At 45.9% G+C, this 17109-nt stretch overlaps 1 protein-coding gene and 1 long non-coding RNA gene across 7 annotated transcripts in view; one reads left to right on the top strand and one right to left on the bottom strand.

Moving 5' to 3' along the window:
• Positions 1-5362, bottom strand: part of SERCA (ATPase sarcoplasmic/endoplasmic reticulum Ca2+ transporting SERCA) — a 45181-nt gene extending 39819 nt beyond the window's left edge. For 2 of the 4 annotated variants that reach the window (XM_033467486.2, XM_033467458.2), the window contains exons 1-2: positions 5002-5362; positions 563-753 (exon numbers count right to left, since the gene is read on the bottom strand). In XM_033467486.2, the coding sequence (XP_033323377.1) occupies positions 563-680 (118 nt within the window). In that variant the 5' untranslated portion in view covers positions 681-753; positions 5002-5362. Of the gene's footprint in view, positions 1-562; positions 754-1296; positions 1667-3176; positions 3384-5001 lie in introns of those variants that run through there. The other 2 variants (XM_033467478.2, XM_033467468.2) reach the window with 2 other exon arrangements.
• On the top strand, positions 132-15618 carry LOC117218856 (uncharacterized). 3 transcript variants are annotated; one of them, XR_004489891.2, is made up of 3 exons: positions 132-298; positions 2764-2962; positions 14581-15618. It is a non-coding gene; the product is annotated as an uncharacterized LOC117218856 (long non-coding RNA). The 3 variants fall into 3 exon arrangements; XR_004489892.2 differs by lacking the exon at positions 132-298 and adding an exon at positions 1666-1935; XR_004489893.2 differs by lacking the exon at positions 132-298 and adding an exon at positions 1991-2404.
• Positions 15619-17109: the final 1491 nt, after the last annotated feature.

The following is a 17109-nucleotide window of genomic DNA, read 5'->3' as shown; positions in this document are numbered from 1 at the left end:
ATCGTACCGCAGGTATGTATTCGTGATATGCGTGCAAGGAGCGACTCGATTATACGGCATTGGCTCGGAACCGGAGTTCGAAGTTCGTGTGCGGCTTCTTTGCCAATCACGAAGAAGTAGAAAGCTATAATTCCTGCGTTACGCGAACCCCGTAATGTTACATTTGCTCATCAGATAGCGGCGCGGCGCATCACGTGACGTTTAATTATGTACACACAGAACGGAAACGCGTACTAGTTCCGATATATCGTGACTAGACTGTGGACCTTCATGCAAAATCAAATTTCCTCTGCGAAAGGTTTGTGGTACTGGAATTACGCAAAATTATCGTGTTAACGCTAAAATCAAAAGAATTTGTAGTCTCACATCTCTATGCGACTCAATTCAACGATCTGATCATAACACGTATCGCATCCACTGGGACGCAGGATAAAAATATTGTAAATTATAGATTCGAGCAAGCGAAATACGCGTGTTCATGACTATATTCTCTTAAGTCGATACGCACAAGCCTGCGGTATCGTAAGGTAGAAACTGTACTTTTGTTGATGCGGTTACTTACCGTTCAGACCATATTTCTCCTGGTTACTCTTGACCTGGTCACCAGACAATCCTTTGTCCTGATCGACGCCGAAGTAACCTACTACCTCTTCCACGCTTTTGCAATGGCCGTCCTCCATGGTTGTTTTTGTATTAGTATGTCACTAATCTTATCTGTTCAATGGTTGTCCACGTTCATTCACACTGTAGTTTCTGAAATACGAATATACCTTGCATAAGAACTTAATGATCTGCGGGACTCAAACTAAATAATTATAAGCCACGATTCACCGCACGCTAAACCGAGGCTGATAATGGCAAAAAGTGTGATGTGTGATAGAGCAGAAGTAGAAAAGAATCGAAACAGCAAAAAAGTATTAGAAAACAGGCACTCCCAGCTGAAAGGGAAGGAACGTGTCTCTGTGCACTCCGATTTTAATCTCCATGAAAATGAGTAAATAAGAAAGAAAAGAGAGGCTCTTCGCGAGGCCGATTCGGGAATGACAATGGAAACGTTCGTAAAATAACGGAGATGAAAGAAAATATTGAAATACGCGGCAAAAATGGGAGCGGACATAGAGCACGCAAATGCACCGCGTGTACGCACTTCTCGTGTTCGCGTTGCAGACCGTTACAGGTTAAAACTTCCTCGTACTGCGATAACTTCGTCGTGGCACGATATGCTATTCCGTTTTTTCTGACTCTGTGCGGGCAAGGACAGGGCGGCACGAGGTTCAACGGGAGAACGAAACTCACCAGAAACGGTGTCGAAGCGTTCGATGACGACGACGACGTGTCACAGAAAAATTACGTTACGGTTGCCGAATATTTAGGTTAGCTACAGGTCCCTAAGTTGCACTCGAGCACACACAAAAAAACTAACGAGGAAACGGAATTGGCACGAAAAAAACTCGCCGGACGCTAAGAATAATAGTCCTGCGGCCGGAACACGACGTATCACGATACGCGGGCACAGAAATTCGAGACGCACGTCATTTTCCTAACGGATATATTTCCCCTAACTGCTAAGCAAACCTCTTCCGTGAGACTGACGCAGCGAACGGCAAATCATTGCGCACGCGCGCCACCTCGCGGAATGCCCCATTAACAAGTTGCAGAGCGCAGTTGCCACCGCGCCGTCTACGATTCACTGTTAAACGTAAATAACGCGGATATACGTCCGTGATTGCTAAACGGCCTATCGGTTCCTCGCGACTCGATGCCTGGCCATTATTCGTGTCACGGGATTATTCGCGATCAAAAATTAATCGATCGTTATTGCAATATTTCGCGAAACCCGCGTCACGGTCGGCGCGCCATGCCGCAGGAAAGTGCGTGCGAGTCGAACGGATCGAGCATGTGGAACGACGCCATTGGCTGGACAGCGTTCGTAAAGTATGACGCGCTCGGCTATTTTCAGTCTTCTGCTAGTCTATTTCCTTGGCGCGTATTTTAAGACATTCAAAGGACATTACTATATTGTCGTTATGTAACTGTTGCTCTCGTACTCTTATTATTTCATCTCGAGGATTTCGGCAGGAAAGTGAACATTCCGACACCGATAATCGGTTTAGTATATACGTATCCGAGGGTGTATAATCAAAGGGCTCGGTAAATCGAATGAAAGTAGATTCGTTCAACAGTTAATTGATTATTAGTTATGTAAAAGTGAAATCACAGGGGTGGAAGCTGTATGACAAATTTTCGATACTGTTACGTAACGAACGAAGGCTTTGATTGATTCTAATTCTACTTTGTTTCTCGTTTTCTTCGATGTTACAAACATTGAATTTTTAAATCGAATTATTCAAAAACATTTCATTTATATATGTGTAATATATATATAGATATATTCGGTATACATGTAAGTATTATCATAATTTGAATATATGATTTATACGAACTGCAATTATTATAATCGTCGCCTAAATGAATAGGCTCTTTCAATAAGAATCTAGACAAATGCTTAAAAAAATTCATTTATTGATTAGCATCTTTAACATCGCTTTGTTCATGGAATCGGTAACGTCGGCAAAATTGTTGTCGCGCGGCAACAATTTTGCACGACGTTCGTTTCCTATTCGACGACATACATTCGGTCGTAGCGCGCAAAGTTTTAACCCGTTTACGTGTTATCCAGCCGCGGAACAGTGTCAGTACGGTGTAAGCACACAAAAAATTCATCGCACGATCGAAAGTGTCAATGCCGATCGATTGTTGCAGGTTCAAGGTCGACGATCAGCGAACTTCGAATTCGTATCAAGTTCAAAGGTCGTATAATAGTAAACGTCGAAGCCAAGGTTAGGTGCTAAACTCGAGTGTCAATGGAAGGGTGAAGTAGTCCATTGGGGTTACGGTCACCAAAATCGGTCGCAAGTGACAGCCACGCAGCGAGGAACAACCGACAGTCCGACAATCTCGGGTAAGATTTTTCATTCGAACCCGAATTCGATCGACTAGCAAAAGTCTTCGAATCTGGATCCCGATAGAGCGACACCTGGATCTAAAGCGACGTTCGATCGAATCTTCGTCGAGGCCTCTATCTCTTTTCCGCCCCCTCGCTTCCCAGTTCGATCTTTCCTTTCCGCAAAGCGCATTCAAACAAGAAATTATTATAAAACTCCCGCAAAACTAACCCTTTCGACGCTAATGTAGACGGCTGTCTCGTTGCACCAACGAAAATACGCAAACGGTCATAACATTCGGTTTGGCAAACTTCGAATAATGGCACGCGCTAAAAGGCCAGACGACCGCGGCTAGACGATTGGCCGCGCGGGACTGGCGGGTACACTTTGAAACCGGTCCGAAACCTGTCCGGCCGACCAGCTCGCTCGAACGCCCGGGACGCAACTAGCCGGCCAAATCGCGCGTGCCCCAGCGGACGATTTTAGCACGTCTCTGACGACGACTTCCTAATTATTTTGGCAGAGATGTTCAGGAGGCACTCTGATTTCTCTCCCTCCCTCTCGGTTTTGCTCTATCACGCTGCTACTGGCTGTACCGGCTCTACGTTCCCGCTTCTCCCTCGGTCGCCTTCCCTTATCTCTAAGCCCGACTTCTCTCCCCCGTTTTTACCAACTGCACGCACCGACCGACGCACTTTTCTACGATTTATCCTAGCCCGCGCTCGACGTCTACTTTTAGATTTCGCGTTTCGCTATTTCAATTTTCTCCGTGCATACGGGCAACCTTATCCCCTCTCCCTCGATTTTTCCTGAATCGAGTTCTCCTCGCATGTGCACGCAGGACCTTTTTATCGAGGTTCCATTATTTTATTAAAATAGCTGCTCGTCGAAACGGGCGAACAAGCGACGACTTTGTTCGTACGGACGCAAGCGGGATGAGTCATTTTAAATTAAAAGGAGCGAAACGCTAATGCCAAAATATTGTTAGGTAACAGACTGGTGGTGATATAATATTCCAATCGTTGCAGCGCGGCGGAACGGTTTCTATTTGAAGATGAGATGCAACATGGTGGACGGGCTATAAAGATAGGAAATGTAGTACGTTTGTTGGCAAACAAGTAGAGGTCGTGTTTGTATGTAACGTGAGCCTCACACCGACACATACGATGAAGCAATACACTATGTTAGTCTAGCTGAAAGTTGGGTACGCTACGCTAATCTAAGAAAACATTAGCGATCCTGAACAACGTTTTCTTATCATTACCCCGTTGCTTCCGGGAACGTAGAATTTTTGAAACAATCAATAACCGTACGATTGTTACGAATACAATGCAATGTCTCTCTAATCGACGCTCAGTTTCTTCATGGAAATGGACAATTCGGGAAGAGGAGATACGATTATTCGAGCCTTGCGATCCGTTTCCATAGTTATGAATTCTCAAGAACTATAAAAACGAGCTGCGAGGCTCGAGTAATCGTATCTCCTCTTCCCAAATTGGCCATTTTTCTGCGCGCAATCCGAGCGTCAGTTAGGGAGACATTACCGTACTTGGCAAAACATTTCTAAGCTTCGCGATAAATGTATCCGTTCCTTACAACTCTCGACGAGTTACTATTACAATTCGATTTTGCGGCAAACTACGAACGATAGAATAGGAATCCATTCGACGCATCTCGCGCGCGTTTAGATCGATATTGCCTCTTATCAAACTCTACGTGTATTGAAACGGGTTCCTACGAACGACGGTCAACCCCCGTGTCCGGTCGATTCCGTCAAATCGATCATTAACGGGAAAGGTACGAGAGATCACTGGACACGTAGGACTTTTCACGATTCCGTAACACAAAGAGTCCACGATGCAGCTAGGTGTTCCTTTTAGCTTTTACTGTCACACATCACTTTTTTTCCGGTGTCCATGTCCATTTCAATTCTTTTCTTTCCGCTGTTCTATCCGTCTATCCTTTCCCATTAGTTCACACTGTGTCGGGCGAGATGTACCATCACAAAACACTAACTCGGCGGTGTCACCGGTGCTGACGCAGCAAGTGGACTTACCAATGCTTCTTTCTTCACCTGAGGCCCGTCGATTCTTCGGTTCCGTCGAGAAACACCGGCACCGTAGGTCCCGGTCCCGAACACTGGTCAAACCGTACGAATTCGTACGGCAGCTATATATGTATATACTATATAAATATATGCATATGTCTATATATGTATATGTATATATATATATATATAAAAAATTGTTGTCACACTGTGTAACTGAGTCTAGAAGAGATTTATCCGGATCGGCTACTCCTCCGTGAGCATCGCTCGAAACGCGTGCTTACTATTTACTCTTTACATGGAAGGGTGAGGGCGAAAACAAACAACAAACATTCAAAGGGCAACGCCTGCGCTGCTGAACGAAACGAAGCAACGAACGTCGCCGAAATTCCTTTAAATAGTCCATAGGCGTCGCTACCTGGCGGCGAGACACCGAACGAGGGAAAACTCTGGCCAGAAGCCAGTGGTCCCGGCGACTGCCGCACAGCCTCCTGTGGCTGTCGTCGCAGTTTTTTCGATTTAACCTTCGAATTCGGTGAGCCGACGCTCGCCGAGATTCGGCACAACGCGTCGGGACCACCCTGTTCGCTTTGTTCGTCGGCGCGTCGTGACGCGCGACGACGCGCCGATAACAATCGCGCGAGAAACCGACGACACGCGCATCGCCTCCGTCCTACCCCTTCGATCGACTTCCGGAAACCACGACGCTTCGGCCACCATGCGAACCTTCGGGTTCTCTGCAAGGGACTCGCGCAAATACCGTTCTTTTCGCGATACCAAGCTGCTCTGATATGCTCGAGATAACGCCCAAATCGATAAGCGATTGAAAATTGATGTTGCACGCTGTCGAACGATGTTATTGACAGGCTTATAGTCCGATGGTAGAGCGGCTTATTAATAGTATAGTCGGTGACAGAGATTGTTAACAAATTTTCTCAGTACTTGGGGATGATCGAATCGAATCGAATCAAAGAAGAATTTTGATTTTGATTTCAACATTCTCGAGTTTTATTTAATTCGAACGCTTTTCGCCAGGGGTTGCGACAAAATAGTCAGCCTGCTTGTAGCGGAGATGTCCGTTCGTTTACGGGGGGATGATAATGATCGTTCGACGACGTATCGATTGGTACAATGTTCTTATTGGAAACGTTCAAGGTACAAAGATTTTTCTTAAGATCGAAAATAGGTTGGCGCAGATCCAAGTGCGATATCAGGTACAACCTCAAAGGTAATTTATCGGCGGCGACCCCTGACGACCGAACATGTTCGAAAAATTTGTTATTTCGCCAGTTGGGACACATCATTTATACCATCAAGCCGAACAAGGCAAACCCGCCGATTAAGCTTCGTCGCTTTGTTCTGTTATTGTCTCCGGACTGACGGGCACGAGGTGGTGAACCTTGATCGTCTCGGGGAAACTACAGCTCGTTACATAAGTTTCGTTTCGTGACGCGTGGTCGAACGTGTAGTAAATTTAAAATAAGTCGCCGCTTGTTACCAAGTGTAAGATTTTTTTACATCGTTCTGCCGCGAGATCATGCATTTATTTTCGAGTATACGATGTTTGAAAAGTAAGCGGTTTCGCGTTTTAATTTTTCGCCAAAAAGCAACCGACGATTCGATACCGTTCGCAATATTCGTTCGAAATGCTTCCCTGTCATCCTCCATAATTTGTTATTAACGAAACTTTGAATTCCCACGAAAGGATCTCTGTTATTATTCAAACTATACGAGTAGTCGTTAGAAGAATCTATCCGCACGTTGGTTGAACGTACTCAACTTTGTATTAATGCCAAAGGAACTTATTTTAAACGATACAAACGACTTTTGCAGATACAATTGTTGGTCGAATTTGTGTATCGTCAATCTCGTTAAACGTAGAAGGATTTACCGTTGATCTCCGTGTAGCGATACAATTTGGAATTCTATCAAGGGGATTCAACTTCGCTACGTGAACAGAATCACCCTATCTGCTCGCGAATGTGTCTCGGTGTCTCTTATGTCGATACAGAACGCCCAACGTTATCTTCGTCGAAATTACGGTACATTATGTTTTAGTTATTCGAGTCATTTCGTTAATTTTTGTTATCGAGTCAATTATGCCACATTTCCTAGCAATATCACGTAACGATGATCGTTCGTCGTACGGAAGAAACGATCGCTTTCTTTTCCCCTACGGCGAATAATTTCATGTCGAGTTTCACTGCTCAAGCAATTGAAAGACCGTGGAAACGTGGCGGATTTCACAGGTAATCGTCTTGTTTTCTACAACCATCAACGGATAGCGACTATACATGGTTCTATTCTTGTATCATCCCCTGTTCTTTACGCTTTTAACGAGACACGCGACACTATGAACACTGCGTGATATATTTTTTTTTAAATATTTTGCACTCTGTCGGTGTAAATGGAGTCGTATTTTATTCGCTAGGCACAGCTTGCGATTGTAGCTGGTCGGCTGCTTACACTTTCGTCGATCGTCGTAGTTCACGCGTAAAGCGTCCGCAATATCTTCCGAGTTTGATCTGCGATTATCGCGCATTGGGACTCAACTTGGGGTGTAGCACGAGCATTACTCATAAATAGGTGCAGAAAAGAATCATTAGCCGCCCACGTGACAGCGTTTCTAGAACACTTTCAAGTACATAAGCTCAGGAGGGAGCAGCCAGCGAACGAATGGCCGCGGAACAGACGGCGGATAAACGAGAAGAAGAAAGATATGCGAACGGTCAACGTTCTGTGTTTCTTTCTCGGCTTCGAAATGTATTTAACCCTCGGCCGACGGACCATTTCCAATATTATACAATAGACTGTATTTACGACCACTCTCAGCTATTATTTATCAATTTTTTCGAAACATATTCTTGACTTTACGTAGGTTTTCAGTGCTAATTACATCGGGCCAATGTAACCCGGGAACGACACAGCCTTCCGTTGAGACGGCTTTACCGAGACCGCCGAATTTTTGTAACGTTTGAAAGGGTTCGATCGGAAGCGAATGCATTAGCTGCCAATTAAATATAAACGTGCACCGGGTAGCCGAAAATATTTGGTGCGATCGCGAGCCTATTTTCGGCAATGTCGAACGAATCGAGGGAAACGCGTTTCCTTGAGTCGGCCAAATGAAACGGGATCGTCGGTTGTTTGATTGTACAGTGCTCCCCCGGACAACGCGGTTTTGATTGGACGCGAAATTTTTCTCGCGAACAATTTGAACGTTCATTTAGGGTCAATTTACGTATCGAGCGTGCCTTTGCCATTTTCTTTGTAACAACAACTGAAGTAATTAAAAGGGCCTCTGCTGACTACAAAGATTGTCAAGGTTATCATTATGAACCATTTTTTCTTTTTTAAGAGATTATTTAATTTGAGATAGGGTGGTGGAGCTGGTTACCGTGCCTTTGCTTCGTTTTCGGACATAATTAACTTTGCATTTATCGAATAAGACGTATTATATTCTTTTATTCTTCTATTTTGTTTCTTTTTGAATACAAAATTGTAATATGTCTTATTCGATAAATTACCAATTAATAAAAATTATGCTCGAAAAGAAACTGAAGTCACAGCAATCGCTCCGCTACCCTAGATTATTCAAAATAGACTTAAATATTTGCGATGATTGTGAAACAATTAATAACGAGGAAGTGGGAATAAATAAACGATCCACATTCTTATTCAAGGTACAGTGATATAGAAAACGAGTGTTTTATCCTTAGTCTCGCTATAGCTGGTCGATTAGCTCCTCGTTTCAGGCACGAGAAATCTCGTTACATCGATACACAACATTATCGTTACGCATGTCTCGTGTACGAGAAATCTTACTGCGGAAGTAATTTTATCGATTTTTCCACCGCGAGGAAAAAGAGAAAATTGAATATATTAATACAAGGTCGCATGAACGTTCACGTTGAATGTTTTCCAACACCGGTAATCAAAAATCGATCGCTGAAAATCTATGACATTAAACTCATTCATAGACAGTCGCGTTTAGTAAACATTTAGACCGGAAACGAGAGTAACACGAGTAAAATATAGCATCGAAGTGTAATCGGAGCTCTTCCGCAAATATTTCAGATTTCTATCGTAATTATTCCATGGTATTATCGATCACGGTCACAGATTTTTGTGGAAAATTTTTGCTCCAAATTCTATCTTTCATAAATTCAACGCGAATTTGTTCAGAAAAATAGAACGTTATCGCGTTAAGAGCGCACCCTCGTCGAGCAAGGGTGAATTTAGAAAGCTCGGATAATCTTCGCAGACTATTGTCGTCCCTAATAACCGTTCGATAAAGTACTTCACGTGTCAGAAGCCCGAACCAACGAGATCGTACGACGAGCACCGTCGAGAGCGAAAGCTTTCGTCGCGGTAACCTCGTCGCGGGAATCGGTTAATAAGTTGCCATGAGAGGTTTCGGGCAACATCCACCAGCATTCTCTCATTACGACGACCGAAAATAGACGTCGTTATTTCGTCGGTAACTCGTAGTCGCAGTTCAAAGCATCACGTTATTTTTAGGTAAAACATAAAGTGTTACGTAAAAGACAGCCACTGTACCGACGTTCCGGTATTCATTAGGCGAACCGTATTTTTTTTATTTTCGAGCCACCGAGAAGCTCGACGGTGGCCATCGTACATTCATTAGCAAAAATAGTTCCTTGGCCCTCGTGTTTTTTAAACCGCGCGTCGAGCCTCGGCGGAAAGAGAGAAAAGAAACGGTAAATCGATCTCGGGAAGTTTATAAAAAAAAGGGCTGTTACACCATTTATTTCAATGCGAATATCGCCGTTCGACCGTTTGTTTACGAGACTACTCGTTGCGCGTTATAACGATACTATTCTATTTAGCGGAACACGTGTTCTGGCAACTTAGATTCCGCGTTAACGTTGATTTCAATGGACAGACCCCACCGAAATAGAGCTACGAGCACGTTAGTTCTCGACCCGCTCGCAACGGCAACCCGAATCCCATTTATTTACGGACGTTTTTATAAACGAAGTGTTAAACACACGCGACGAGACAGCGCGTCATCTCCAGTGATCGATAGAACGTAACGCGTTTCAAGACGAGCCGTTTTTTTCTTTTTCTCTTTCTTTTTTTGTTCTTCGAATTTGATAAAGACCACCGGTTTCGGTCGCGAGCATGCGCCGGACAGGTGGCACGTCTCGACTAAAATATTACGCCGCTGTGCATCAAATGGGACAAATCGGAACGTCGATAGGAAAGTCCGTCGAGGATCGTGTATATTCGCGAGAAAAAAAATGGCAAAGCACGATTAGACTTTCGGCTGTGGCCGGAGAGAAATCCTCGCGACGAAAGACGCCGCCGCGCAGAGATTTAAGGGTGCCATCGGGAGGATCAAAGTTGAGACTCCGTATGACAGATAGGGGTTACGGGGTGTAGCAGAGCGTGCAAGATACGTCTATTCTGGATTCTGGCAACAATAATGCCTCCCAGGGACAGCGAGTGGATTGGGAGTAACACGCGCCGTAGTCCCGCAAACAACTAATGACGCGTCTCGTACAAAAGGCCGCCCGCTCTAATTTTGTATTATCCTGCCGGTTCCTAAAAATACGACCGGGACACGGATGCGAGCGTGGGTACGTTCACTTTTTAACGAGGAAGCAGAACCGCTTCCGTCGACCATATCTCCAAAGAACGGTGTTCCGGGGTACGTGCACGCGCGCGCGCGCGTTAGGGAGCGCGAATTTCTTTTCTAATTCTGAGCGCGAATTAGGGAGAATTTACCGTACGCGTTACTCCAGAACGATACGTGCTAAGTCGACTCGATGGCCGCGTTTTTTTCGCTTTCGTTTCAATCGAAGACTCGAAACACGTTTCGACGTAGGGAACAAGGGACAGCGTCTTTAGTTGCACGCTGACGGATACGCGCGCGGCACGTTCGCCAAGACGGCGATAGATCCCACGACGAAAGAAGTCTAGAGTTTCTAGAGACGAGAGACGATAATCTGCCGAAGTTCGGGCCGATCGATGCGGACGCGTTACCTGTTGATCTGAAATATTTAAGAGATCTAGTTCCGCGGCCGTGTTCGTCACCTGCGCCCGACGAGCGTGCACGTGTGCATACGTAAAACAACAACGGGTCTTTGGCTCAGCGGCTTGCGTCAGAGAGACATTCTTTCCGGTAGGAAGTCTGGGGATACAGAGTCAACGCGTCTGTCAAGCGAGCCTAACAGCCGCGGATCAAGAACGATCGGCCTGCGGACGCGCGCAGGTTGTGCCGTCGCGTCGCATCGCGTCGCGTCGCGTCGCGTTGCGTCGCGTCGTGCCTTGTCGCGCCGATTTTCAGGGTTAACCGTAATATCGGTGCCACTTATGTAAAATCATGTGCGAGTAACATTGGTCTAATTATAAACACGGCAGTCCGCCTGGTCTGTACACGTTCATTACCTGCGCGTACGCCGCTCGAGTAATTTGCGATGCAGTTGCTCTTAGGTGCTTACGACCTAAACTAAAAATACGTGGGGTCCGATCAACGGCCAACTGGGCCAGTGAAGTAACCGTAGCTCAACGTCCCAAATATAGTCTGACATCTCTACATAGGCGGCTGCCGATAGTTGGCATCCGCAGCAAAGTGCAAGAGCACCGAGAGGATAATAGCGGCTGTCACCAAGATTCCCTAACGACACGGCCGCCGTTCAACCGGCCGATCCTTACGTCTAATTTCGGTGCTACGCGAAACCCCTCGGCTCATGGAATCCGCCGTTTCCTATCAAGGACCAATTCGCTCGCGCGTGGTCGGAAATTTCTGGACCGGCCGGTGGTGCACCCCGTTTAGCTCGCCGCGGCACCTCGTGGGCCGGTACCTCGACACCATCTTCGCTCTCGCATCCTTGATGGTCGATGCTTCGTCGCGGCGAAGGCGTGCTCGCGATCGTAGAAATCTTCGAACGGCGAGAGAGATCGGCATCCACAAATTTAGACGTCGCGTTCGGGCCACGGGGATTCGCGATCGAACGGCTTAGAATAATTCGGGCCGCCGGCGAATCTTTTATTGGAGTAGGTTATCAAGTTGAAGAATCAATTTAACCGTGGACCGTTCCGAAGGGAAATTCGTGCCAGAAACTCGGGTTCGCGGCAGCCGCGATATTCCGCCGTGAACGCCGCCGATAAACCTCGCGAACGGCCGCTGCCAAGACTCCCCGTGCACTTTGTTGTACGTTTGTTTTAATTCAATCCCCGACGACACGTGGAAGGGTTATAAATAAACGCTACGCGATTGTTTGCACGTCGATACAAAGTCGATCAATCGTTGGAGTTTGTAGTCGGCGATAAATGCTTCGGCGCGGACTATAAATGCCGATAGCTAGAGACGGAACCGTTCCGTGCCCGGGATATTCGACGTTGATTCGCGCAAGCCTTAAAACGACGGTGCAAATAGCGTTAACTCTCGCGGAATATCCAATATAAATAACACGCGCGGATCTCTCTGCACAAGCGCCGTCGCGTGTATCCTTTTTCCGGGTTATGAGTCTTTTCCCTCTAAAGCGGAACGCTTTCAAGGACACCGGATCCTGCACCAAGAAAATCCCGTTCGACCCGTTCAGTGGTCTGTAAATGCTTATCTGCCGGCAAGAATAAATTGGCGAAGAAAGAAACCTCCTTTACTATAAATACGTCCGTTATCGCTTGCATCTAGGGGGTGATCTATTAGTTTTCGTTCGCGCTGCGTGTTCGGTCCGCGACGACGCATCCGTATCTATGCTATTTTCGCAGTTTGCCGAAGTCGTCGCTTACGGAGTTATCGGAGTGGTTACAGTCGCGCGCCTCATCCTGTATAAAAAAAGGAAAAGGGTCACGGTAAGGCCTGCTGTTGCCTTTCATTACACGTGTTTACGACTCGATGAAAGCAGCGAGGAAATCTATTTTTACGACGCGGAGTCCGTCTGTAATCGAGCACGTGCCGACTGGAAGAAGGCTCGCCCTCGCCCTTGTCGGGCCTGTCCGGTGCCGTTTTCACTGTCGCGTTGGAGCAGGCTCGGGAAGGGTGGCCCGAGCCGCCGGCGGAGAAGCCGGGACCGAAATTCTCGCGATCGTTTCGAGATGTAGAGCAAAATCTGTTGGCAGGCGTTCACGGTAGGCCGAAAGCTCGCGGCGACCGTCCGAGCCCGTGCGATATGCGAGCAAACGACAGGTATTGTCCGCGGTCCTAAATTATTCAACGTTTTCTGCCGCTGGGGAGAAACTTTGGCAGGTTTCGAGCAACGCGACGTCGAGGAAACGCAGAAAACTCCCATCTATCATGTCGAAACGCGTAACGCAAAAATAGTCACAAGGATACACCGAGGTCGGACTTGGCGAGCGTGGACGTGGACGTGGACGTGGACGACGTCAAGGGTGCGCGGATTATCGGGACGCGTACGAGCTACGAAGCTGTGTTACCGTAATCGCTGACACGCGCCATCGTTCGTAAGTCATCGAACGATCAGCAATTTCGAAGAAAAAATTGCGTATCGCGGCTCGCATACTTGCAAGGAAACTTATTAACCGTGTGTGTATAGAACGGCTTTATTAAACGCTTGATTTTTCACGAATTAAAGAATTCGTTAGCCTTTTATCGATTATTCCTGCTAATCGAATAATTGTTTAAAGCTACGTCTACGATTATCGCAGTTTTTATTTTAAAACTGTTGACGTTACGAAGAATCGTTCGCAGGAAATCGTTCAAGAATACGTTATAATAGAAATAGCGAAATGTAAATTCAATCTTTTTATTTGTACGAAACAACGCGCGTCACTTTCGGTCTTCGGTAGATTAAGTGTTATTTAGAAATAGAAACGCGTACGCGTTACGTTGTCCTAAAGATTAATCGGAGAAGACGCCCGAGATACCGGTACGGCGAATATCTTAGTATTAGCTAATGCGATCTCATCCGGTGTACCATAAATGATATCGTCGATGTGTGTCAACATCCCTTTTCAAAGGGCCAATGATAATTATTTTAGAAATTAACAAAGAGAAAGTTTCAACGGTCGTGCTGCTATTTTACAACGAAGATTATCGGTACCGAGAAAGATGACGAAATATTTATGGAAGTTTGATAAGTATAAGACGGTTTTACGTATTTCGGAAAGTATCGGTTGACTCGTGGACGGCAACGTAGACGCGGGACGTTTCGAGAGACGCGACACGATAAGAAAAAGGGGTGACAAGTTACACGTCGACGCTCGGTGAAGTCACATTTTTCTTCTCGAAGAAATTCTGTCCTGACGTCACGATATATCCTTGAAAGAGACGTTAAAATGGCCGGTCAAAAGCCTACGCTCTAGGCCAGGGGCTAGGCTAAGCTATTTCCGCTATTCAGCTTATGGACAAAAATAGTCCTAGAGAGCTTTCGAGTAAGAAGTCGCTGGGACTTCTTATGCCCCGCTACCAGACAAACGTGATTTCCATACTTCCGCCGCTGTGTAGTGGCAGCTCTTTAAACCTGCTACCTATTTTCTTTTACGTAACGCTACAGGAAGTTCCTCGCGATAATTTATGAATTTACAACGCTCCGCTACCTCTCCCTCTCTTCTCTCTCTCTCTTTTTCTCGATTAACCTAGCCTCGACTTTTATTTTTCAGGTCTACTACATATTGAAGACTTTAACCAGTATCGGTCAACATCGTTCCAAGAAGGAATCCAATTCACGATGACTTTATGCAATTTACAAGTTCTGTAAAATTACACAAATTTGCGCGATTGAATTAAGCGCTGCTATTTTTCGGACAATCGAAGAACTATTTTGCATTGGATTTCAGCGGGTTACCGTAAATCTTGAGAAAAGGGGCCATAAAAATTTCAACGAATGCGACTTCGTCGTGCTAATGCGACTTCTCGTTTCGGACGAAACGAGATGCAGTTTCAACGAGAATCAGATTTCTGAGAGAAACTACGACCAATGACCGAACTAGAATCGATGGCGAGGTACTGATCGAGAGGATTCGCCGACATCGCGGCAAGGATGCGAGCCGTTTACGATTGTTTCGGTACTCGGTACCAGCGATTAATCTCGAGGCACCCACGTACACGATGTCGGGTGGGTAGCAAGCGCACGTTTCTTCTCATTGCAAACAGCTATTTCCACTGTCGGCGACGCGCGACAGGTGCCTATGCCCATGCCAGCCAGCTAGAAGCTAGCTAGCTCTAGTCCCGCCGCGGGATACTACAATTCTCGGGCACGGATTTCGAAACTGAAACGAAAACCCCGAGGTATTTTCAATCGTCTTCGTTGCTGGCAGTGCATTCGGTTACTCCTCGGGGCGATTCTTCGTCCTGGCCGGACCGATAGGTGAAGGCAACCGAATGCATTTGCTCCTCGGCATATTTTTGGCGGGCATGTGAGGCAAGAGTTTACGACGCGCACCAGGCACTTCGAAATTTTTCGAATTTATTTCGGAGACCGTCGCACGAGCAACTAGAATGCAATCTTCGATGCAATTACGTACCTAAAAAGTAGTACTAATAATTATTCTAATAATGAGAAATTGTAACTTAAATTATACGTCGTCTTCTAATAATTGTTACAGTGTATTATATTTTGATATTCGGTCGGGTGCTACGTAGGCCAAAATATTACAGAATATGGATTATTTTTAATAAAAAAAATCAATGTCCACGTACTTTTTAAATTTTAAACTGTCCATTGTATCTTTCATTACAGGGAGCTGCCAATAAAGACAATTAACAAGGCTGGTAGCTTAAAGCTGCCGAACCTGAAAATTACTCGTAATTCCACCCTACCTTGCCCGATAGGATACCTTGATGCACACAGTCCACTTTTCAATAAGATCGTACTGGAAGTTTTACGGAATCTAGACTCACCCGGATCTAGCACCAAGGTTTCCGATCGCAGCCGATGCATCCGCGTATCTGACAAGGTCGATAAAAAAATACAATGGCCGTGTTAGCTCTCGAGCGGAGCTTAGGGCGGTCCGCGATACGTATCGGCCAGTGGGAAATCAGAAAATAGTAGTCGATTTGGTTAACCCAGTTCCATAGACCTAATTCTCGGGGCGCGCGCGACCTTTACATCTGCTGGTTCGACTAGCCGAGATAGAGAGGGATCCACCTCAAAAGCTGCTCCACCTGCCACCGGACACCAGTGTGACCAGGCTGACCGTCCGGCAGACCGCCCACACGAATTGCTACTGCGTTATTTCGAGTGTTTTAGCCTTGGGTGGCGGCCAGAGAAAACTTTTGAAATATCGGGGAACGCTTCTCGGGCTCTCTTTCTCGGCCATCAGGGTTTCAAGATAAGTACAGGCCATCGTCGAGTGTTCACGAGCAGTGGGTGCAACGAGTTTATGCCGTGAACGTGATCACGGACATTTCCGAAAACCACTCGTATCGACGATGAAATTCATTATCATGAAAAGTGCTGAAGATCTCACGATACCGTATCGATCCTATCTCACTCGAAATGCAAGAGGTAAACCGGCCGTGGAGGACGCGCGAATCGCTCGTCGATTCTGTTACAGGATTTCTTCACCGCGTTTAGTCAGACGTATTCTAGATCGGACGGTTATTTAGACAAACTTTTCGAGAGCGAGGTAAAACAACGGGCGAAAGCATTCGTGCTCGAAATGGCTGGTTCGCTCGGCGATGTGTGCGAACAATTTTTCAAAATTGCTACCTTTTCACGATTTTGTATACACGATCTAATGATTTCTTCTCGTAAACGCATATGGGGTGGTAACTGTGCACACTTTTAGCCAACGAAAGCAAAATTGTCCATCTCCAACGACGAAATTTTGATACAATTCACTCGGATATAAATCTTGCAACTTTTGTTTAATATTTACCCTTCATTCCACTTCTGTGTAATTCGTGGGCATCGATTCAGGCGACGTCTTCTTCATCGTAAATCATCAGACGTTGAATTAACGCTGCGTTCCTCCTCGAGATACCGATGATGACCGGACTGACTGTCAGCCAAGATTACAACCGAGTTATGATATATTTTGTCACGTGCTGCTTGCACGTTCTCATTTTCCGTCGTACGCGCTACAGAAGAATGCTTACGGATTAACACGATGCGATTACCATCGTTCTTTGAAATCTGTTTCACTGGTTCATATTTGTACACAAAATATGCTTTTATTTAAAAGACG

Source organism: Megalopta genalis, chromosome 6 (genome assembly GCF_051020955.1).
Source record: "Megalopta genalis isolate 19385.01 chromosome 6, iyMegGena1_principal, whole genome shotgun sequence".
Taxonomy (NCBI): domain Eukaryota; kingdom Metazoa; phylum Arthropoda; class Insecta; order Hymenoptera; family Halictidae; genus Megalopta; species Megalopta genalis.
The sequence above is the reverse complement of the archived record's forward strand: the minus strand, read 5'-3'. Positions and strand labels throughout refer to the sequence as shown.